This window comes from Erigeron canadensis, chromosome 7 (genome assembly GCF_010389155.1).
Source record: "Erigeron canadensis isolate Cc75 chromosome 7, C_canadensis_v1, whole genome shotgun sequence".
Classification (NCBI taxonomy): Eukaryota; Viridiplantae; Streptophyta; class Magnoliopsida; order Asterales; family Asteraceae; genus Erigeron; species Erigeron canadensis.
The window spans coordinates 2,258,183-2,283,662 of NC_057767.1; the positions used below are offsets into that span (position 1 = coordinate 2,258,183).

The window sequence follows — 25,480 nt, forward strand, 5'->3', positions numbered from 1 at the left end:
ATAAGATTGGTTAATAAGTCATTAGTTTAACTGTCTTTTAACTTAGAGTTAATTGCAGGATTCGTCTCTGTGGTTTACCTATTTTCGTGGTTTACATCCCTGCTAAGTTTTTTTAAACAAATCAGTCTAAACTTGTCACAAATGGCGTTAGTATTTGGCCGTTAAGTCGACGCACGTGAGCTGCATGTGAGGGCAGTTTTGTAATCTGCCACCCACAAATAGCTTTGTAACTGCACGATTCGTCCATGTGGTTTGTCCATTTTAATAGTTTACATCCCTACTTAAGAATTTTCGTAGAATAGATCCAAAGTACGAAAAACAGCTATAGAATAGGTATACTTTCACGGGTAAAACAACTAGAATAACTGGATGTATATATAATGGCATGCAGGGCATATAACAAAAGATATATTGATCGAGAAACAAAAAGATGAAAATGATGGATCGATCAAGGTCCTCAACTTAATCAGTTTTATAGCTAGCTGGGTCTGATAAAAAATGTAAATTTAATATTAATAAGAACGAATTGCATTTTTGGTTCCTGTGTTATCATACATTTTGCAAGTTTGATACAAATATATATAAAGTCGCGAAACGCATCCCTGTCATATTACACCTGTTGCAATTTTGGTCCAACAGTAACATTCCGTCTATTTTTACCGTTAAAAACATCATGTGCCCCTCACGTGAGGGGCAATATTGTCTTTTCAAATGAACAAGGACCATTATTGCAAACTAACTCAAACTTCCTTTTTTTCTTTTTTGTTTTTCATGTATTTATCATCACCGTCATCAAAAGACAACATAAAAAAAAGATTTATGATCTTTAAACACCTTATTATCTTTTATTCTCAGATCTAGACACACAAATCTTTGTACTGTATATCCATTATATGTCTATATCTCCATTATATATAACCAAAATCAATGATCCACATACATACATACATCTAAATATCTATATCATATACACATCTTTATTATCAATGATCCATGTATTATATACACATTTGTTCAATATCTATTTGTATAACATAAAGTGACCCATCTACCTCTTTGATTGTCTTCTTCGGCGACTATTTCTCCAACGAACTCACTGATACTGATGATGTCAACCTTCCTTTTGAAGTTATCCTCACTGGATTCGGCTCCCTTCGAAAGATCCACGATGATATATTTATATGGTTGCTCCGGCCTCCGACCATAACCACGATGACCACAACCATCAGCTCTACCGCAAAGACTGTGAGCTTATCCGATCAGATCTTTAAATGTCAACAACTTTTGATTACATATAGTTGTTCACTTTTTGTTAAATAATACTTGGATTGATAATTAAAAAAACAATGAAATAAATTAATATCATTGTAATTACTAGTACAATGATTTACCAGAGCTTTTGTGTTGCTCCGACAAGCCAAAAAGCTAGGTTTGTGGTGTGTACTTTTAGTTGATGTATAAATATGGGTGATGTATGTATGCATAGATGTGGGTGCAAATGTGGATGGTCAGAATCTACACTGCCACCACTTTTCAGATGCATGACGGCCGGAAATTTTGATTGAAACTAATAGTGTTGGCCGATTTTGATTCAAAGGTAATATATGTATGTGTAATTTGTATGTAAAAATAGATTTGAAATTTTCTCATTTTGAATGAGATATGGAATGAATTGGAAGAAGTTTTAAGGAATTGAGACTTTTTCTTATAAGTGATCTCATGATGATGATGTATTAGGTTTAGTTGCAAGAATGGTCCTTTTTTATTTGAAAAGATAATATTGCCTCTCACGTGAGGGGCACATGATGTTTTTAACGGTAAAAATAGACGGAACGTTACTGTTGAACCAAAATTGCAACATGTGTGATATGACAGGGATGCGTTTCGCGACTTTATACATGTTTGTATCAAACTTGCAAAATGTATGATAACACAGGGACCAAAAATGCAATTCGTTCTTTTAATAATAATCAAGACCGACCACAACCACAAGCCGTTGTTCCCGCACTTACAAACGCGAAAGGTGATGTATTGTCGAAAACGGACGGGTACAGATCACCATCCATAATTAAAGAGACACCCACACCTACGCACGTCGGTGCAAAGTTAAAAGAGAGAAAATAATTAAGGAGAACAGTATTAATTGATTAATTAATGGAAAATAAGAGAATTGGAACAATATTGATTAACCTGCAAGAAATAATGGAACAGCCAAATCGTTTTTCAACAAAAAAGCGGCGGTTGGGACACCGCATCCATCTCTTGGCCTCTTCAAGTTGGAGTTGTTGAGCGTCTTCGTCGTCAGAAATGGGAATAATGACTTTATCATCATATTTGGTTGATGAACTACTAGCAGCCATATACTTTTTAGTATATATGTATTGCTGCCTATACCAACGCGGCTATGCACGCACGCACGCTATTTGTATATATATATAAATTTGGAAGTTATTTATAATTATATTAGAGAAGAAGATATATGTTGATGATCAAGTAAACAACGGAATGTGAATGAATATAGGGGCCGTGGAATTTCACAATATTCTTCCAATATTAATTAGCCCACATACTATATCTGCAACTCAAAATCTAACCACTTTTTAATTTTTGAGAGTTTTAAATTTCCGAAAGTTATATTTACTTTTTTATTTTATTATTTAGGAAAATGATAATGACAGCTGTCACTAACAACATATTACATGCTTAAAAACTTGTACATTATATATTAAAAAGCGCCCCTGATTTTTCTAACAGCAAGGTACAATTTTTAATGCATCCAATTAGTTTTTACTGACAACCCCAGGGGCTAGGGGCTGTCACTAACAAAACCCTATTATTTAATTCGATTCAATTTTAATTGCATAATCGTTTCCTTGTTTATACCTATTATTGACATTGACATTTAACAATATAACAATAAATTAAAAGAGGATTATAGCTTCCATTTAATAATTAAATTAACGTTTCCATCAATTTCCAAAGTTGCTGATTCTTAAGATCTCAAAGACATAAAATCATTGTACATATGTTTGATATTAAATTATATTATAGCCCAAAATTTTGGTAACAAAAGTGTCTAAATATGGTAACAAATTTAATACAATAATAATCATTTATAAGTATTTCAACTTTTATTAAAAAAAAAAGTGTTTGCTAAATACAACACTTAGGGCTGTGTTTAAGGTGCATAAATTGTTTGTACATTTACCATGAAAATCAGGGGGCGAACTTTTAATATGAAAGGTACAAGTTTTTTTATGCACGTGCTGTATTTAGCATTTCCAAAAAAAAAATCAGCAACTTTGGAAATTGATGGAAAAGTTGTACTCTGATTGTTTTACTTCTTTTAAACTCTAAAAATCAGTAATTGTTTAATGGAATAACCGTATCTCTAGATGGTATATATAGGCTAGCTTGCAAAGAATTAAGATTATACGTGTATTATTCTTAATTTTATTCTTATTACTTACTAATAAAATAAGGAAACTTTATAATAGATAAGGAAAAAAAGTTTAGGGAAGAGTTAGAGAATGATTGGCATAAGGAAATAATTATAATATACATAACTAATACATATTTTATAATTATTATTTGATAGAATTTTTTTGATTGTATATGATTTAAAAGACATTTGTTGCTTTAAGACGGTACCACGTGTCATTCAATGGAAGTTATAATCCTGTTTTAGTTTATTGTTAAATTGTTAAATGTCAATGTCAATAATAGGTATAAACAAGGAAATGATTATGCAATTAATATTGAATATTAAAAAATCACCCCTCATTTTTTTTTAATTGTACGACTATTTAATATATATGTATTTGTTTAGCAAAATCTTTTATTTAATTGCCTATTTATCAAAAGCATATATATAATTTATCTTATATAAATGAATAATTATGAGTCAACCGTGCAATATGCACGAGTATTAGCCCTCGTAATAATAATAAACACATACAATTGTTAGAATTGGTGTACGTTTTAATTATTTAAACATGATGATGATGATTTTGACTTACAAGCTTGATTAATATATTAATTGAGGGGATTTTTTCCCTTCTTTTTATATAATACGTGAGTAGAGATGTACAAGTAACAAAATGGAAGTTTATTGCTTCAAATTCTGAATTGATACATAATTGTGAACATGAAATGCCTACCTATAAGTCGGTTGGAACCATCCGTTAATTTCTCTAATTTACTTTAGCTAACATCTATGCCATATTCTAATCAACTCCACTAATTTCTCGAGGATTCCATTAAACTAAATATCTAGTTATTTATAATTTTAGACAATCCTAGAAACACATTAAATTAAACGCTTTTCCTTAATGTATTTCGATGTAACTTCGCTGTTGTAGTTGACTCCAGGTTGGTTGTTTGTGAGTAGCCTATAGCCACTAGTCTTGCTTTGTGTATTTGTATAAAACCATCGGGTTTAAGTTTTGTTTGTTGACCCGCTTAACTCCAATGATTTTTTCACTCCAATGATTTCTTTATTTCTGGGAAGATCAAGTAATTCCCATGGATTGTTTTTCGCAATCATTTTAATTTCTTCATTTATAGCTGTCACTCATTTTTTTTGTCTTCGGTTGTAGCTTCATAGCTTTCATGTTCTATAGATGTGAAGTAGCAAGTCTCGTAGACTTTGGTTAATGTTTTGACTCCTCTAGGTGTTGACTTCGGAACTTGACTCCTCTTGTGCCAAAGGTAATGTTGATGGCGTAAAAGTTGATGTAGTTGGGCTTGTTTGCCTGTACTTTCATGAGTTCATCTCCTCCATAATGCTCAATTTGTGGTGGTTGTTGAGCGGAAGTCTCTATAGATATCCTTTGAAGATATGTTTGTTTATTAACTTTTTTTTTTTCTCTAAATTCCAAGAAGCATTTTCATCAAACTCTACATCTCAGCTTCAGAATATAGACTCGCTAGCCTTTTGATTGTGCTATAGCCCAAGAATATTCCTTTTTCTAAAACATGCTAAATAAGCACATATTTAATTTTAGTCATGTTGAATAATAAACAAAGATAAGCCTTCCAACAAACCCAGTTCGTAATTGAAAAGAAAAAATACAATATATATATATATATATATATATATTAAAACAATAAGAATCCTAGTTTTTTAAAACCCTCTTTAATTTAAAACTATTTTTAAAATTTGCCACATAGTATTTCATCCTATGTATCATCTCTATAATTTTCCACAATATATATTTATTTATGCAATAAAAAATATTAAATATATATTGGTATGTAAAAAAAAAATTATGAAATTAATAAAATTGATTTTGTTTCCTAAAACCCAACATTAGTTTCATATATAGATTAGATAATTGTGTCGACACATCACACCATTGTCATATTTTTTTTTTAAAGTTGGTTTTTGATTATTCTTTTCGACTTTTAATATGAAAAGTAATTGGGTTGTTAATTTTTATGTGCTTTATACATCATTATATTTCTCAAAAAATTTATATGCTTTAATGTATTATTATATATTAGTTCATGTTCATTTTTATTCTTTTTACGTAGGTTATTTTAAATAGCCGCACATCGTGTGGGTAAAAGACCTAGTATATATATATATATATAGGGAAAAGTGAGTATGGGGTTGTCCCCCATCTAAGCTTAGATGAGAATCTCTCACATACAAATATTTTACTATTTGTTTGAATTTTAAATAAATACATGGCCTGTCATGATTTTTATGATTATAAAAACTAAATGTGAGGGGTTCCCCAACTAAGCTTAGATGGGGGACAACCCCATACTCACTTCCCCCATATATATATATATATATATATATATACTATAGTATAAATCAAATTATATTTTGTTTTAATTCTAAGTTTTAACATCCAACGATTCTTCAAAACCATATTACATCAATAACTTACATTACCCGCCGCCACCGCCACCACCACCACTACCAGCACCACTACCGCTACCGCCACACGATACCATCATCCGTCATCGTCACTATCACGCATGGCGCAGGTAACCTCTAGTATAACACAAACCAAATACAAGTTCATGTATGTTAATGCTACGTGATGTTTAAACACATGATAAATTCATAATCTATACTATATTAATATACAAATTACTCTTCCCTTTTCAATTCTCTACCTTTAAAATACTCAAAATACCCTTAATATTCAACACATTCTTAACTCTCACACTAAATCTACCCAATATATTTTTTAAAATATTTTACACTCATATTTATATATACGATATTAATATACAAACTACTATCCCCTTTTCAACTCTCTACCTTTAAAATACCCAAAATACCCTTAGTATTCAACACATTCTTAACTCTCACATTAAATCTACCCAATATATTTTCTACAATATTTTAGACTCATATTTATCTAAATTATCTGTATCTCCTTTATTAATTAATTTAAATATTTTCACCTAATTTATAATATTATTAATAAAGTTATTTAAAAAGATACACCCCTTAATCATAAAATAATTACACTACCATTTACGTTAATTACTTTTAGATTAATAACCTCATCATTACCACCACCGCCACTAACACCACCAGTTGCCGCCACCGCCGCCGAAATGCGCGGGTCGTCGTAATAGATACGAACACAAGTTGTGAAATCCAAACCAGCAAGACTAGCCTCTTTGTATATAAATGGAACACGGCCGCACTAATGCGTGTACATCCAAAATAACCAAAAACAACATCAGAGAATATGTGCCAAACCCATTTAAAAAAAAAAAAAATCCATCAACAATCGTTAACACTTTTTATTAATGCAGATAAAAGCAAGCAATTCAGGTGCACCAATGCTATATTTAAAAAAAAATCAAAAAACCACCGACTTCATTGTCAACAAAAAAACACATAACAAAATTTTTATATAGCGTACTATAAACTGCCAAAAGAATTCCTCCAAGTTACAAGTAAAGCTGGATAAGCTCATCACTAACAACAGACGGTGTCAACACACCCAAATCTGTAAAAAGTAGGGTCAGATATTGTGGTGGGGTGTAATCTCTAGCTGATCTCTCAACTTCAACTTTTGCTGGGATGGGTACTCCAAAATCAACAGGGCGTAATGCAGGTACCATATCCTTCTGATCCAACGGATACAGACGAGCAAACTGCAAAGTTTAGAATATAATATATGATGAATAAGATGGCTGGATATTAAAACTTTACACGATCTGTTGAAAATCTCATTTCATACCTTGTAGCTCTCAGCAGCAACATAAACAGGCTTGTCCATGGTCTTGGCCACCAATGCAATCTGATATGTTCCCATCATGTTAATTATACCTCCACTTTCAACCACTCCATCTGCCCCGACGAATACCATATCAACTTCATCCATACTATATGCTACAGCTGAATCAATTAACAGCTTCACCGGAACATCAAGCTTTGCCAGCTCATTGGAAAATCTTAGCCCTGTCCTGTCTGGCCGCCCCTCTGCATTTAAGACCAAGACGATTTAAGTTCTTGAGTAGAAGTTCAGGATTATGAAGTTGCAGTCAGATTTTCAAATACATGCAAGAATGTGGCAGCTGGAGTAATTCAGAAAGCATTCAACCACATGTAAAATCAACTGGTAATTACAATTAATCATAAAAACAAAAATATTGTGTTCACACTTCACAGGGCACAACAGCTAAAATTCAATTCCAAACATATTCGCCATCTGCAAACATGATGAGTGCATTTTGTAGAAGAAAAATAATATGGAAAATAAAAGAGAAGTACGCATGGCGAAGGCCTACGTTAGGCAAGTCAGTGGGTTGGAATTAGATTGGCTCGACTGATAATCTATCCAGCAATCCAGATAAAGGCCGACGTATTAGCTAAAAGAGGTGACCCCTGCGCCAATTAATCTAACAAAAGTGGATCATGTCTGATTGACCTATTAAAACTGGTTTCATTAGCGACTTCCAACCCTTTAGTAGCAAGTAACTGGGCAAATTTGCATTGGATTGACTAATGATCCAACCATAACCCAAGTAAAGGGATCTGAACCATTAGCTAATGAGGGGCTGACCTACCAATTAATGTTAATAAAAAGGATGATGACCAACTGACCCACTAATATCAGCATCGCTCACTCGCTAAGGACCCCCCCCCCCCCCCCCCCCTCCCCCTTCTTTCTCTTCAGCAGGTGAGACAATGATAGATTTGGACAGGATTTACTAAAGCTTGTGATGTGAATATGTGATCCATGGCCCCACTAAATGGGTTGAGCTCTAACCCATGACTCATGACCCGTTTATCTAAATAAATATATTAAAATTCAGATTAACACATTAATATCGATTTTGTTTGCACTCCTCCAGTCCTCCATCTCCTTTCTGAAAATCCCCCTTACCACATCAAACATCAATCCTGCATTCTCGAGTTAAATTATTGTATAAAAACAAGAGGAAAGGAAAACCAATCTATTTTCATGCATTCTTTAGTTCTTTAAGGGCTATTTGATTGGAAAGTCCTCCAACTTGTCCAAAATATCTTTTCTGGGGTCCAAACGAAAAACTTCTTCATTGTGGGGAACAAAACCGGCTACAAAGTCTTTATGGGGTCCGCGACAAGGCTACCCGTCATTTTTAATTTTGAATTTCATTTTAATTATTTTTAGCCAAATTGATGATCTGTATCTTCCACCTCATTTTTCTCTTTTACTTTTTGTCTTTGTTTCTTTACTATATATAGATTTTGGTGTTTCATATATAGATACATATATGTATGATTGTTGTTGTGTATATAACAACATCAGCTAACCAAATACACCCTCGCTGAAATTCATCTCCGGCCAACCTCACCGGATATCAACCGAAGACTTGGATAACAATCGAGCTCGTTACCACCGAACATCATTGTAACGTTTGTGATTTTTACGTGTAATTAACGTGAACTAAACGTGATTAATTTTGATTTAATTCCATGATTTTGTGGCTTAATCGATTCTCGACCCGTTGACTCGAACGTGCTAAATGATTTATCATTTTATATGATTAAATAATTCATTTATTTATTTATGAATTAGGGAACGTGTATTTATGCTAAACGAGACTATGTGGACGCACTTAACAAGTTGAGACGTAAAACGATTTATTAGTTGGTTAGAAATGTAATCGGGTGATCCATGGGTCGACCCATGACCCATGAAACACCCAATGACCCAACCCTATCCAATCACCCAACCAATGCCTTCCACCCTCCCCCATTCATATCACTCTTTCCTTTCTCTCTCTAATTGAAGGCAAAACTACATCCTCTTTCCCTCTCACTAAATTCTTGCACTAACTAAATGTTGTTCAAGTTGGATTGGTATTAAATTCATCATCATTATCATCAAGTAATCTTCATCTTCAAATTTAGAAAGTCAAAGTGCAAGGAATCCACATTTATAGCTCAAATTCGGATTATTGGGCTTGTGGAAGAATTTGGTAAGTAAACTTGTGTTATTATTACCCTTTGATGTTTATAAACATGTTTTTAATCAATATGAAGTAACCATGAGTCAAAATGCAAGTCAAAATGATTTTTTGTCAAAAATTAGGGTTTTAATTTAATTAAATGGGTCAAAAATCAAATTTCCAGATTTGGGTATGTTATAGACCAAACTTTGAGTGGTTCAAGCTTGAAATCATGTTTGTAATCTAAACTAAGCAACTTGTGGTCAAAATTCGGATTTAAAAGTTATCTAAAGCAAAAATTTGGGTTTTATGCCCATAAACTAGGTCAAAACTAATTATATGCATAATGATGGGTTGTGGACCGATTTGAAAGGGGGTTTGAGTTTGTACATGTCCATTTCGACTAATGAGTACCTAAAAACAAGTATGATTTCAACACAAAACGAATTACAAGCAAATTAGGGTTCATATATTTTAAAATTAGGTCAAAAACAATAATTAATATGAAAATGATGATTCTGATCGAAATTGAAAAGGGAGTTGTGTTGTTTACATCCATTTCGATGATTAGCATCTAAAACATGTTTCAGTGGGCTCAATTTCGAATCAAAACTGATAATTAGTGTTAATTTGGCTAAAGTCAAGGTTTGACTTTAAAAGTCAAATCTGTCCATGATGTTGTCTGCCCAGAATCGTCCCTGCCATCAACCCAGCGTACCATACGCCCTTTTGGCCGTATCCTACGCTTGCCTGGATCCTTCGATTTCACCTTACGCCCATAACTAACTGTTTACGCTAAAAAATCTTGTTTCAGACGCCAAAATTGCAATTTTTGAGGCACCGTAATGTACGCCCAAATCCACCGTACTGTACGCCTATTCTGGTCTAGCCTAGCGTATCCTACGCTCCTTCTCACAGTATATTACTCCCCTTATGCTCTCTGCCGCCGTACCAGACGCCGCCACCACCGTACCTTACGGTGGTGGGGAATTCTTGTATTCCAGATTTTTGGCCAGCCTTCCTCCTCCTTTCTTGCATGGAGTCTGGTCCCATGTGGGGTCCTCTTGGGCTCTGTCTGAGTCGTATGCTGTGTTGAAGTGGCGTGGGAAAAAGCCTAATCTGATATGTTGAAGAAGAAGGAAGCTTTTTGTAAATACATATATATAAAAACACACGACCCTTTTTCTATTCAGCCTTCTAATTGGGCCCATTTCCCTAGCATGGGTCTGGCTTCCTTTTTGGGCCGTCCACTAGCCCCTTTTGCTGCCCTTTTTAATTGGTTTCGAGATTTAAAGGTCGGGAGTTCAAGCAAGCCCATATATACGTAAAATCATATACCTATTTAACTAAAACTAAAAGGTGGTTTTGTCACATAATAATAATCGTAATAAATATATATATATATATATAGGGGAAAGATAATTTGAGACCAACTAAAAAAAGTCCAAAAAAGGACCATTGATTTTCGTAACTTACACACCACCATCATCATCTACTACGATATACAAGACTTTTTTGTAAAAACACTAAGACTTTCCAGCGACGGGCCCACAGAAAAATCATGAGTAAGTTAACTTACACATGTGTAAGTAACTTACACGTGTGTAAGTTAACTTACACATGATTTTCTGGTGGGCCCGTCGTTGGAAAGTCTTAGTGTTTTTACAAAAAAGTCTTGCATATCGTAGTAGATGATGATGATGTACAAAAATCAATGGTCCTAGTTGGTCCTAAAATAAGAGGTGGTCTCAAAATATCTCACCCCTATATATATATATATATATATGATAGGCGTAAAACCCTAAACCAGTTGATGTCGGGCTAAGTTAGAGCATTACATGCGTATATACAAATATACCCATAAACGTACAAAATTATATACAAGTATATATATATACATATATGAATATATGAAAGTCTACATGAGCGTACATTCAATTAAGACGTATGTCATATATAAATGCATTGATAGGTGGTGATCCTTGATGGTTCTTGGACAATCTTGGCTCATCAAATATTTATAAATCAATTTAAACCTTGACGATCAAAGCAAAGGTGAGTTTCATAGCCCCTACGCTTATTTTATTTGGGGTGGAAAGTGTACTCATTTGTTAAACGCTTGTCGATTGATACGATTCATTATGATATGAAACGAGATGCCTATTTGCTTGCTTGTGATACGTGTTATTCAACGTTTATATGTGATGAATAACGTTATGTGGTAGTGTATTGAAACGTTTATTATGTATATGTACACTCACGTTATGGGTTGTTGAATCCACGTTATGGGTATCTTTATATCCACGTTACGGGTATCTCTATATCCACGTTATGGGTATCCCTATATCCACGCTATGGGTATCTCTATATCCACGTTATGGATTGTTGAATCCACGTTATGGGTACCTCTATATCCACGTTATGGGTTGTTGAGCCCACGTTATTGAACGTTATTAATCCTCGTATATCGTTAACGGTTGTTATCCCGATACTTGACTTTTTTTACTTAAATCTACGAACTCACCAACTTTATGTTGACCCGTTTTAGTACACTTTTCAGGTGAACAGGTGAATGAAAGACGTATCGGATGATGATTGATTATTTGCATGCTAGGACTGGACTTGGACTTTACCGTGGATCCGTGATTCATAGTCCCCGCTTATGGTTATGCTTAGGATCATATGTCATCTTTTGTACTCTCTTTTGTAAACGTTTGATGGTCGTGCTCCTTATGCATTTTTGTATGATCTCGGGATTTTAATTGATTGAATTGTATGGATTTCCATTCCTTTTAATGCATTTAGAATTGTCTCGTACTTAATTTCCATGTCGTGTTGTGCTTAGTATGTAACCTCGTGATTCCGCCTTGTCGAGGTGTTACAATCATCTCCAGCCAACCTCACCAGAATTCACCTCCGGTCATCTGCTACCATCTACACCCTCGCAACCCATACCTGGTCTTCACCTACGAATCCCGCCACACCTCTCTGTTGAATAAAACTTCCACCACCAAAATCTGACGGGGAGAGAGATAATAAAGGAATAAAACTCCACCCATCAAAAATGACGTCGTTACGACAATCAACATTGTAACCTAGCAAGTCATTTTCCAACAAATCTGTATCTATATCTACTATCAAAACAAATTTATATCTATATATCATCTCATAAAAACGCAGGGACTAAAACAAATTTGTATTTATGTACCAATTTCTATTTTAATGAACCCAAAAAATAAAACCAAAAATTACAAAAAAAATGAATCTTTAATGAAGATTATGTGTGGGTGGTTCAGCAAAAGATAGTTAGATAGGATAAATTTTGGTCGGTTTTGCTTGAAACCGAAAATAACCAAAAAAGAGTGGTGTTAGGAGGCTGTCGCAACGCGATGGTTAACTTAAGGTGGTGCGACTACGACGGTGCAACGTGAGGGTGGCAGCAAAGATGGCAGTGTTGGGGGTTCGATGGTTGCCCTTTGTTGCTTAGATAATGGAGGTAGCTTTTGCAGAGTTTTGAGGTGTAACCCATTTTCCCGGCAAGGGCGGCGGTCTAGCGATAATGGTGGCCAGAATAAGAAAATGCGGAGAAGAATAGAGATAGAAGGATGGTAACACTAAAGCTTGATTGATAAATCAATTGTAAGTATAAAAAAGATCAATCAGAATAGAACTCAAATTTCTTTGTTAGAAATATGAAACTGATGTATTAATTGAGTTTGAATGCATCAATTCTGTCTGCAACTCTACAAGTGTTTTCATATATCCCCATGAATTTATAGTTATATTTATATTAATATTAATATAATAAAAAATAGAGTTAAGTAGGTCCAAATATATACACATGGCTGCTAGGTAGCAGTAACCGATGAGCTTCTAGCCGGTACAGGCCCTATAAAGATGTTTTAACCGGTTTTGATCCCCACACTAGAGAAATTTTTATTCGGACCCCAAAAAAGATATTTTGGACATGTTGGAGGACTTTTCCATCATATAGCCCTTCTTTCAAAAAAAGAAAAACAAAAGGGAAAAGAAAGAGATGTTTTGGGCTTTGCGGTTTTAAAAAAATTCTACAAATATGGCTGATTGACAAGGAAAACAGTCTAATATCTTGTTTAGCTACTAACCTATTCTGCTAAACCAAATACTCTGTATTCTATGCAAGGATCCTTTATATCTGTAGTGCTCCTCTCCCAAGGCACTGACAACACACCAGCCTACAGCATCTTATGGAGTGCTATGATACTATCTTATATACTAAGTTACAATCTCAATTTGACTATTGCATGAACCATTAATTGTGTCAAACACTTGCGCCGACCCCAGGAAACAATTGTACATTTATTTATGAGAATTCAACGTTTGTAGACTTGTGCAACAAATTTTATTTAACAAATATCAAAAGACTCATGTATTGTGTGTATTGGATAAATAAAAGAAGCACAACTAATAATTTTCTTTGTAGTAGAATCAGATTTGTGAAATTATTTTTTCACAGTTATAGATTTAGAGAAGATTAAACTGAACCATAGTTGTCAAAATCCATCATCTTGTACGCATAGGCACTAGGACAAGGCGATTTCACTTATACCGCATCAAAACGCTAAAAGGCCCACTAAAAAAAGGTGCCTTTCTTGAGTTTATATTTATTAATTAATATCAGGTATACAGTATATTAAACATATTTATCCAGAAATTTCATTGCATTATCTTCTATATTACGAATACCTCTCAATATATACCAAAGTATTGAGATTTTATGCTGTCAATTTATGAACAATTTGTTTTCAAGCTTTTGGTGGAATGGAAATATTGGTTTTAGAATGGTAAAGTTAAATTTGGATGGCATTTGCTAATTTTAATTAAGTGTGCTTTTTCTTTCCCAGTCCTGCACTTTTTTTTGCGCATCTCGCCTAGGCCATATCCTTTGCGCATTGAGTGCGTCCCCGTGGGGCTACTTAAAAAATACATGTAGAAGAGATAATTATAATATATATATATATATAGGCTATACAATTAGGGTTGCTAAACTTGTTTTCCAAGTTACTAACAAACTGGGCTTAATTAATCAAGGTCTGCTCTTGGCCTAAGCCTAATTAATTATATCCCTTTTTAAGTGGGCCGATGACCACGTAACTCGCCAACAATCTCACACTTGATGTCTTCGGACCATGAAGTGCACCATATCCAACTCTTCTGCACATCTATAACAAGAACCCGTCCTGTTCTTTAATGCTCCCTAGTTACCCCAGCCTTCTCTTCAGTCGACCTGAAGGCCTATAAAAGCTCCACTAAACTTCAACCCATCTGTCACAAACATTAACTCCAATTATGTACCTGCCGGCTCCCACCGACTCGAACTGTCGATACTTGAAACTGAAACATGATGAGAACAAACACTCTCCGAATAAAGCAGATAATCATCGACTGGAGAGACTTTAACAGCTTTTTCTTAACCTAATGTCTAGAAGCTTTGACCGAAACACAACACCATGCTCCCACCACCATGAAAACCCTGTCTGGTTTCTCTGAACCTTTCCTAGCTCATTCAACCTGAATCCCGACATGTAGTTTTGGGTTTGCCATCTACAAATCAAACCTTCTTCTTGCCACGAGATTTTGTGAACCGGATTTCATTTTTCTTCAGAACTGGGACAGTCACTCCCTTAGACGGTAAACTGACCATATAACGAAAACCATGTACATCGAGTCACGACTAGATTTCCCTTGATAACTCTCCATTAATCGTTCCCAAGCCTACCTCATGCCATGTTCTGCCCGCAAAAAACAACTACTTCTTCAGACTTGGAATAACCCAGACATTTTTTAAAGTGCATGAACCGGCCGAAGTCTTCAAATCTATGTGATCCATGCCCTTCACAACGAAAACTTCATGCTTCGCTAGTCTTACCTTTCCAAAATCCCTAACTTTAAGTTTTGCACTGCTTCACTGCCGTGGGTAGCGTGAATGAAGCACGAAACCCATGACCCAGGAATCCACGCTACTCTCTACTCTCCAATCAATGTCGCGTTTAAAATTGTAGTCTTCTGTAGTGTTCAATTCCTAGTTATTTTACGGACAATGATTCCTAAAATGTCTCACCTCTTCTAATCATGCTTGTCCATAGAAGCATCTTCACCGACCACGAAACCAAGCCTCATGCTTCTAAAGTTTTCTTTCACCTTGCTAAGCGAGATGAATCCAAGCTCCAAAGCCGCCTGCTTTCGGATCCTTAGAGCCCATTTTTCATGCAACACGCCAAGAACTCGATATCAGCATTAAGAAACTTCTGATTTGATCTTCGCTACCGGTTACTTTCGTTCCGAGTTGTTTAACAGCTGTTACAACCACAACCAAATGAAATAAAAAACAAGAACTACTACTCTTTATTCTGACATCCATATTTTTTTCACAAGCTAAGCGTGACCCAATTCAAAGCCTCCTGCTTGACAAATCTTTCCTGTCCACTTATGCCTCGAGAACAAACCGCCTTACTTCCCCGTTATTATACTAGGCACAAAAGGATGATAGAACTCGGTTGAAGGAACTTGATCGACACCTACTTTTAAAACAGCCATGCAAACAACCTGCTGTTGTTTTTCATGCAAGGACCTTTGTCCCAAACATCCGTGAAACAACCCCTATTGTCCCAACTCCCCAGAGACCTGAAACAGCCCCTGCGGTAGATAATCTCCTTTTCTGTTGTGAACACACTCTCGAAACAGCCCCTGCAGTCCCGACCCAGTTCTTCATACTGCTAATTCATGAATCCCAAAAAAAACCCAATCTGCCCGAATGAACCCTGATCTTCTAACTCTGCCTAAACAGTTTCTCTGAAACAATAAACTTCCCAATTCAGACCTAAATCTGCCTAAATCAGACCCGACTCGGTCTAAATCAGACCCAATACTGCTTAACTCAGCTTTGCCCAAGCCCCAAGTGGTGAGCCCTAGCTGGTGGATGTGGTGACTTATCTAGCTGGAACCCTAATCTCCTAATCTGGGTGACAGCTGGGGTAGTGATAATGGGGTGACTGTGATCTGTATGCCACCTGTTCTCTGGTACCACTTGTTAGGATTAGACAACATACGCACACAACACAGGATTAACAGAGAGAAGCAAAAGAAAACAAACGATTAACGTGGCATCTCGCACTAAACTATGTGCATTGGTTTTTCTTTATTAAGTCCTCAAAAAATACATGTACAAGAGACAATACTATATATATATATATATATATAGGGTAGAGATCCAGAGAGAAGGTTCTTAAGTAGAGAAGGGAGAGAAGATCCATTTTTTATTTTTTTTAACTTTGTTTTTTTGTTTTTTTCACTTTTTTATTCTTTTTTTAACTAATTCAATCCATAAAAAAATTTTAAAAAAAAAATAAAAATTTTTTAACCCGAGTTAGTGAGTTATACATGTATGGATACGGTACGGGCTTCGCCTTTAAGGATATTAATAAGGGGTAGCTGGTGGGAGTGATAGGTCATAGAGAGTAATAGGTCGTAGGGGGTGATCGGTGATGAAGTGATCTACCTAATGGGCTTCGCCCTTAGCTATTATGGCTCCACCATAAGCTAAGAGGTTTCGCCTATAGCTTACGGGCTACGCCCTTTGAAAAAAAAATATTTTTAAAAATTTTATATGGAATAAGTTAATTAAAGAAAGAGTGAAAAAAGTGAAAAAAAGGAAAAAAGTTTAAAAAACAAGTTAAAAAAAATCAAAAACGAACCTTCTCACTCTTCTCTCCTTAAGGTACCTTCTCATTTGATCTCTATCATATATATATATATAGGCTACACAAATAGGGTTGCTAAACTTGTTCTCCAAGTTACTAACAAACTGAGCTTAATTGTTTATTAAACTAATTAATTAACTAAGGCCTACTGCCTTTCTACAGTTCTGTAGCTTTTAAGTGGGCTAATGACAACATATCTCGCCAACAAACACTAAAAAAAATTTGATTATATAGTATTTGTAAATTCAATTAATTGTACTTGAATATGTCATACAAACTTACAAAGTGTATCATTGTATAATTGTAGGCTTTTTTCTTTCTTCTTTCCTCTGCAACTCAAGAACACAAAAACTCTTAACCTTCTTTTCCTTTCTTATGATAATCTTTTAGCTCGAGAATGAACTAATTCCTTCATTTTCATTACTTTTTATTCCTTCTATTCTTTTCCTTTCATTTCAATGTAAAGAACACCACAACACCCTCTGACAAACCCTTTTCTTTTTTACTACAGATTTTTCATCATGCAACTTGGGAACTTCCTCCAAGATTCTCAAGGCTTAAAAGGGTACTTGTCAAAAAACAGCCATATCATTAAAAAAAAAGGCGTCATAAAACCAACAATGTGCTAAGACAAGCATTTCTCATATTTTTCATTCAAAATACAAACACACCAATTTACAAAACTTAATGTTATAGAAAAGTTACACTAATGTATATAACAATACTCCAATGTTGACTCCAAAACCCACTTTTACGCTAAGCTTAGTTTAAAACATACACAAAGATCTCATTGCTACACTAATATTAGATTTAATCTAGATCAAGACTCATTCCATTATCAGACCAATTATAAGTCTATAACATACATCCTGTGTGACATTCTATTCCTAAGGGTCCCAAAGGTGATGCTTGTACAATTACTAAAGGTTGCTAAGATATGTCAATATGAGAATGAGACTTTCCATAATGATTCAAGATATTAATATATTATTGGTCTGTTTTCCGTTATAAGGTCATTTACATTTGCTTAACAAAAGCATGTCAAGGGCAGTCTCTCACTTTCCGTAGATATAAATCAAATAAAGACATCCGATTTGTTATCAGGAGATGTCTTATGTAATTCGTCCCCCGCTCGTCCCGGCTCGTCCTCCTTCCAGGGACTCGTCCCCATGTGTTTCATTCCTCAACGGACTGTAACGGCTGATTTGGTCCTCCCCTATATATACACTACCATTTCACTACAACTCACACATATTCATCTATACTTATACATAAACCATCTTTATACATCATAAAAAAATTCAAAAACCCAAATGGATCCATCTTCACAAGAATCCTCGACTAAAGGTCGAAATTATAGGCCAAACATGACTCTGTTCGAGTTTAAAAACTCGATGCAGCTTCACATCTTGACGATAACAAGCACAAAACGGACGTCAAGGGCTGTGATAAACATCATGAACACAGAAAAAGCGGGTTACACGGCCGAAATTGAAAAACTTCTCAAAATCGGCCGACATCCTAATGTCTTGGACCAACACTGCGTGGCATACCTACAACATAAGGTTGCATGGTTGGAACTAACCATTGTCAAACTAACTGGTGCCGAGTCAAGTTTAATGACCACGCTTGAGCACGCGAAATATTGGCAAGGCAATGTCGGCCCGCTTAATAATGGTGGTCAGCCCGAAGGTTACGTAACTCACCCGGGGGAGGAATACGCAACAGAAGTCCACCTTCGAGGATCAAATAATCCATCCCGGCTATGAACACCATAAGTACATCCACCGCAATCCACCGCAATGATGGTGACAGTGGCGTGTCGTCTACGGATTATCAATTTGGTTGCCAATATTAGGACTCGTAATTTAAATTTTTTTGTACTATGTCATGTGTTGTTTGTTATTTTAAATAATGTATTGTCTGTGATTTTAAGTAATGTAGTGTTTATAATTTTAATGAAATGTTTTTGATTTGGGGGATTGAAAGTGTAAAGTTAGATAAAGTGTAAAATTAATTAAAAAGGTGAGTCCAAGACTATTCCTTAGTATAAGGTTGGTTTAGGGGGATTAGTCCTTGGATAGTTTTTTGCTCATATGGCGCTGATTAGGACTAGTCCTCCTGGGGACTAGTCTTTAGTATAAGGCTGCCACTTAGGCTTGCTGACTGTGGAAAATGAGATCAGGTACAAGAAAGAGGTAGTTGAAAGAAAAATAGACCTGTGCAGAGAACTCGAAAGACTTTCTTGCTTTGTGCTGCAGTCTTCAAAATTTCCAGAACAACTCTTGAAAAACCATGAACAAGGATGGTACAACCATTGAAAATGAAATCTTGACCTAGCATCGCAATGATTTTCCGAGCCTGAAAAGTAAGTTTTGGTTAGAAGTTGCAAATCGTTAATTAGTATTTAGAAGGTATATTTGGTAAGCATATTCCTAGCGGTTTACTTTATAGTTTATACGCAATAGAGTGCCTTAAAAACGCTAAAATCCCTTGGGGTGTGTTTAGTTGTAGAAAAATATAAGGGCGCGGTTAGTTGTAAGAAAAGGAATTCTAATATTCCATTTTCAATTTTCTAGAAAATGAAAGGGGTTTTCAATCTCTGGAAAACAAATGAAATTGATGAGAACATATTCAATGGGGGGGTAGAGAGGAAAACATCAATAAGTTGTTTTCCAAATTCATGTTATAAAATGGAAAATGGTTTATTCCATTTTCAAGGAAAACTGGAAAACTCTAATTTGATCATGCATTTTTTGTTTTCCATGTTTTCTTGAGAAACTAATCTAGAAAACAAGGGATGTTTTCTAGAAACATTTTCAAGGAAAATAAACCGTGTTGAAATGTGATTTTCCAAAATTATTTTCACTGCAAACAGAAAACTCTTGTTTTCCAACTAATAACAACCCCAAGGAAAATGCAATATATATAGTTAATCTATAAAACGCCCTTGTTAGTCTTAGATAGAGATGGTAGCAGTTGGGCATTGATTGATACATATAAAGGAAAACATACCTTGTAAGAAATGTCACCAAACTTGTCAGCACGTTCAAGAAAGCGAGCCTTGGCAGAATCAAAATCCTCGTATTCAAAAGCAGAAGTTCTAGTTACGTAACGCATAAAAAGATCACACCCGGCCGTCAAAGAGATAGAAGTTGTGTCCCATGACTGTTAAGCATAGTAGGTTTAGTTAAATTATACTACTGTATTAGAAAAAAGAAAAAAAAAAAAAAAAAAAGGGGGTAGGTTGCGTTGCGTTGCCTTGAGGGAAAGGGAAGCAGAATCGAGTTCAGACTGAAGTTCCATGATAGTAGTAGCTTCACTGGAGCGTATAACGGAAGCCAAGGCCCTGATTGCAGCAACGGCTTCTGCAAGATCCGCCTGTTTTCTCCAATTGTTGAATTCCTCTATCACACTCCCTTGTTTTCTTATTTTTTCCAACATATCCGAAGATGACGATGACGGTGGTGTTTGAGGAGGTCCAACGGCCGCTTGAGCCTGGGCCAGCCAGTCGCTTGTTACCACCCCGTGATGAGCGGCTCTTGTTTGATAGTAAGCCGATAGATTGTGATTAGGGTTTTGATTCAAGGGGGGGTCAGATGAAGAAGAAGCCATAATAATAATACAACAGTCAATCAATGAAATGATTGTTCGTCAGGGATTCATAGGATTCCTCATATACACAGAATATTACTACCCTTCTATCGCGTCCGACGCCGACTAAACGATTCTTTTTACCCTGTATTTTTTAGTTAATAAGAAATAACACACAAACAAAACAACTACTCATCCTCTCTTTCTTTTTCACACTTTAAATATTATTTTTTTTTAAATTTTATCCTCTTCGCTTATTCTTTCCGCACTTCAAAAAGAACTATATTTATACCCGGTCGTTCAAAACCATATATAATTATATGAAACTAAGAGTACATGAAATTTATATATAAACAAAAAATAAATAATAAAAATGCAAACATCCAACATTTATTAGTTACGTCCGTAACATAAAACGTTGCAAACACAAACATAAGATAAGTGAAAAACAAATAATTTCTAGATATTCAAACAAATAAATTGACGGTGCAAGAAGTAGATGGAAAATATATAAGGCTATGTATTCTTCCCCAAGTTATCATTAGAAACGCCAACTTCTATAGTAGCTTCAACCATTGAATCACCACCATCATTAATTATTATATTATCTACATCTTCAATGGTATCTACAACGTTGGAATTTTCACCTTCCATGGTAGCATCGTCCATGTTACATTCGCCAATGTTATTGGAAGGTTCCTCATTTGTGCCATTTGAGACCATATTAGGGGCATCTTTTATGGTTGTTGAAGTCACACATTCATCCATCATTTCTTTGTTACTATAAGTATTGTATTATATAATGTTACCTTTTCATCGCCTGAATCTTTAACATTGATGACTTCATGCAATTCCAATATTTTGAGGTTTGCCTCACGCTTTATCTTTCTGCTCGATGAACCCTCGCTTCCTTGTTTAGATACATCACCTGTCAAAAAGTCGTTGTCGTCGTTCAAGTTGTGTTCATTAAAATCAAATGCATCTTCATTTTTCTTGTCATTCTTGAAGTCATCGATATTTTCAAAGTCCTATAAAAAACAAATAACATCTTTTAAATTATATAACACATAAAATAATATGTAAATATGAATGTAAAACGACATTACATTCTTCATATTGTTTGTTGTAAAATTCTTCATCTTTTGGTTCAAAAATATACTTCATTCGAATGAGAAGAATATGGTGCTTTTATAGTGTAAAATTATTTATATAATTTAATGGGAATTGATGTAACACCCCAACAAGGCGGAATCATGGGGTATCATAAGAAAAGCACAGCACGACATGGAAATTATGTAGATTAAAACTAAATGCATAAAAGGATCAAGTAAATCCATACGAACCATTCAATAATGCAAGTAATCGGATCACATCTAAGCATAAACCCTAATCGGGAATGATGAATCATGGATCCAAGAAGAGTCCAAATCCAATTCTAGCATAATCAAGCAATCAATCATCCAATACATCTTTGAGCTAACATGTTCACCTGAAAAGTGTACTAAAACAGGTCAACATAAAGCTGGTGAGTTTGTAGGGACAAGTAACAGGAAATAAGTGTGTCGAGATAACAACCGTTAACGATATACGAGGATTAGAGTACTTAATCAAGTTCCAAGGAAACCCTAAAAGGTTTCACGTTATCACAAATCAATACAAGTCAACGTTTACGTTCAATTATAGTTATAATGGCATGACTTACATAATAAATAATGCGCAATAAACCGGCATGACTTACATGATAAACAATGCCTATAATACGTTTCAGGCACGACTTACATATATTTCAAATGCGTAAACTACGTTCCAGGCACGACTTACATATATTTCAAATGCGTAAAATACGTTCCAGGCACGACTTACATATATTTCAAATGCGTAATATCACGACACGACTTACATATATTTCAAATGCGTAATATCAACGTTACGTTACAACTAAACATTCATATTCAATATACATGTTAAACAATATCGTTAACAACAAAGTTATGCCACAAATCGTCGGCTTATCGTTATGCCATCAACATGGACTTAATCGTTATCACCATCACAAATCTATAATACGTTAAGGGGGAAAATGTTATCATGCGAGATCCTATGTCCCGATCCTTATCAAAACGTTTTCCATCAATCAACAACACAATGCACATACACTTCTTACGATTCTAATTTCAAGGAATCATTGATGCTTATATATAGGGTCACCCGCAGCCTTCCCACCACATCTCCTATTCATTGAAAGTATAACCGTCTTCCATGTATGCATAACTACCCAAACCACAACAAGTATTCATAAATGGAAGCATAATTAACCGAGCAACAAGTCAATACGTTAATCAATCAATCGATTAAACAACAATAACAAGCACGTACACTTTTCAGCCCGAATCTCAATTGAGTATGGAGGGTTTACGAAACTCACCTTGGCCTCTAGAAGTAATTAGAATGAGCTTAATCGGGTGAGCGGGGAGCACAACAATCACAACCTATTAAATCAACAATTTATCATCACAAGGTATCCTCAATTGATAAGGTCTAGCTAGCTAAACTATGCCACAATCCCCCCAAGGATACTTAGAAGTGATTCAAGAACGTTTAAGTGACAAAGGGAAAGGTTTTAGTTAAATTCGGTTCGATGACTTAGCACCAAAATTTGACTTTCAATGATCCAAAGCTTGTTTATTAGTCTTATATCATCATTTTAAGGTCAACAAATGATCCAAAGCTTGTTTGTTGGTCGAAATTAGCGGAGCGGGAGCCACTTTTGGACCTCTCTAGGCCGGCCCCCCAACCCCCACCTCACACCCTCTACTCATTCAATTCTCCATATCCCCCTCTCACTTACTTCCTTTTCTTCTTCTTCATCTACCAAAAGAACCCCATCATAAATTCACAATAAATCCTTGCAAATCTTGTGTTGTTAGTGTTGGGGTTCTTTTGGTAGATGAAGAAAAAGAAAAGGAAGTAAGTGAGAGGGAGATATGGAGAAATGAATGAGTGGAGGGTGTGAGGTGGGGGTTGGGGGGTCGGCCTAGAGAGGTCCAAAAGTGGCTCCCGCTCTGCTAATTTCGACCAATAGCTATTCGTTAATCATTTAAACGCCAAAACGAACCCGTAAACACATTTAAACCCAACGTTATGTTAAAACATGTCAAAACGTTCAATAATTCATATATATTCACAAAGTCGTTCTCACTTAATTACGTTTAATTACAAGTCAATTAAGGTCAAAAGTCACGAATGTTACAATTAATTACATAATTATCATTAATTACATTTTTTTTATTAGATAGTTAATTGGCAACTAATATATTTATTGATATGTATCTATATCTATTATAATATAAAGTTGAAGGCCTGATGTTTTTTGGCACTTCATTCATTAGGGTACTAAATGAGGTTAGTTAATTACTTAATTATATATATAAAGGAGTATTAAGGATTAATAATCTATAATTTAACCATTTTGATATTGGTAATTTGGTATTAGTATGAAAATAATAGTACAAGTAAATGATTTAAGTCATTAACTATAACCTTTTGATATTCCTTATAATTCATCAGCCCAACCTAAAAGATTCTAATCGGTTTTATAAAAATAAACCCAGCCTCCACCCTTTCATTTATGTAATTGAAAAATACAAACAAATAATAATTATAATGTTGATGCCATCACACTAACCCATTCAATTTCCCACTATTATTACTCAAAAATTTCTTTCAAAAACTATCATACCAGTTCTTTCAATCCATCTCTATAAGGTGAAGAACAGATACGGTTTATGACCATTACTTTTTGGTTATGACCATTTTTTTGATTTATTATAAATTGAAAAATGAATGAAAATTTTGGATTGAAACTCCTCTGTTTCTATTTCATCTCTTCTTTTCTAATTTAGGTACTTAAAAATTATGAGTTTTTTTTCTTTTTAATGCTTTTGTTGTGCCATATTATAAGGTTACACTTTAAGAGTTTGATGAAATGCCTAGAAGAGTGGTTTCTGAATTCTTGGTATTATGTTAGTCATATTCTTTGATAATGATTTATATGCATTTGTATATTTGTTTGTCTTTAACCAATATTCTTATTTCAGGGTATAGAGAGTGTTTGAGGATGTAAAAGCATTAACTTCAATTCAAGATGATAGGTATTTAGAAACTATCATCCACTCCTCTATATATCTCTCTTTTCACGTTATCCTTTTCATTACAAAACAAATTGGCTCGAGGAATCTTATTGTCTTCAGTTATCGTTTAATTAGCTATAACTCTAATTTATTTATCTGATCGTGCAACAGGTTTCAACTCCAATCGAAGCTTTTGTTTCCCATTGAAAGGGATAAATAATTTAAAGGAAGAAAATGATCAACACGTGTTGGATATATATCATTGGTTGACTTCTAATGAAAATAATAATCAACACGTTTTTAATATCCAGGTTTTCCTTTTTCAAATAAAGTATAGGTTAGAGGTGGTAAATTAGGAAATTTTTTGGTTGAGTTTGGTCAATGGGTTGAAATGGGTTCATTTATATTTATTTTTTTGATATTTAGTCTAGAGGTTGTAAGATGGGCAAGTTGGTTCTATAGGTCAATGGATTTAAACGGTTGCATTATTACTTATGTTTTGGTTTGAGGCTGTAAAGTGTGTGAGTCGGGTCGGGTGGGCAACGAGTTGAATGTGTTTATATTGCTAACTGTTTAGGTTAGAGGCTGTAAAATGGGAGAGTT

General features: G+C 34.8%; 1 protein-coding gene and 1 long non-coding RNA gene across 2 annotated transcripts; both read right to left on the reverse strand.

Moving 5' to 3' along the window:
• Window positions 1-1,245: 1,245 nt before the first annotated feature.
• LOC122606523 lies at window positions 1,246-2,397 on the reverse strand. The gene is made up of 3 exons (XR_006324929.1): window positions 2,191-2,397; window positions 2,013-2,086; window positions 1,246-1,265 (listed from the first exon to the last, which is right to left on the reverse strand). It is a non-coding gene; the product is annotated as an uncharacterized LOC122606523 (long non-coding RNA).
• A 4,353-nt stretch (window positions 2,398-6,750) lies between these two features.
• LOC122608044 (translation initiation factor eIF-2B subunit alpha-like) lies at window positions 6,751-20,923 on the reverse strand. Its single transcript, XM_043781126.1, has 5 exons — window positions 20,415-20,923; window positions 20,169-20,321; window positions 19,373-19,514; window positions 7,218-7,459; window positions 6,751-7,131 (listed from the first exon to the last, which is right to left on the reverse strand). Exons 1-5 carry the CDS (start codon window positions 20,766-20,768, stop codon window positions 6,925-6,927), a joined length of 1,098 nt encoding a protein of 365 aa, XP_043637061.1. The 5' UTR covers window positions 20,769-20,923; the 3' UTR covers window positions 6,751-6,924.
• Window positions 20,924-25,480: the final 4,557 nt, after the last annotated feature.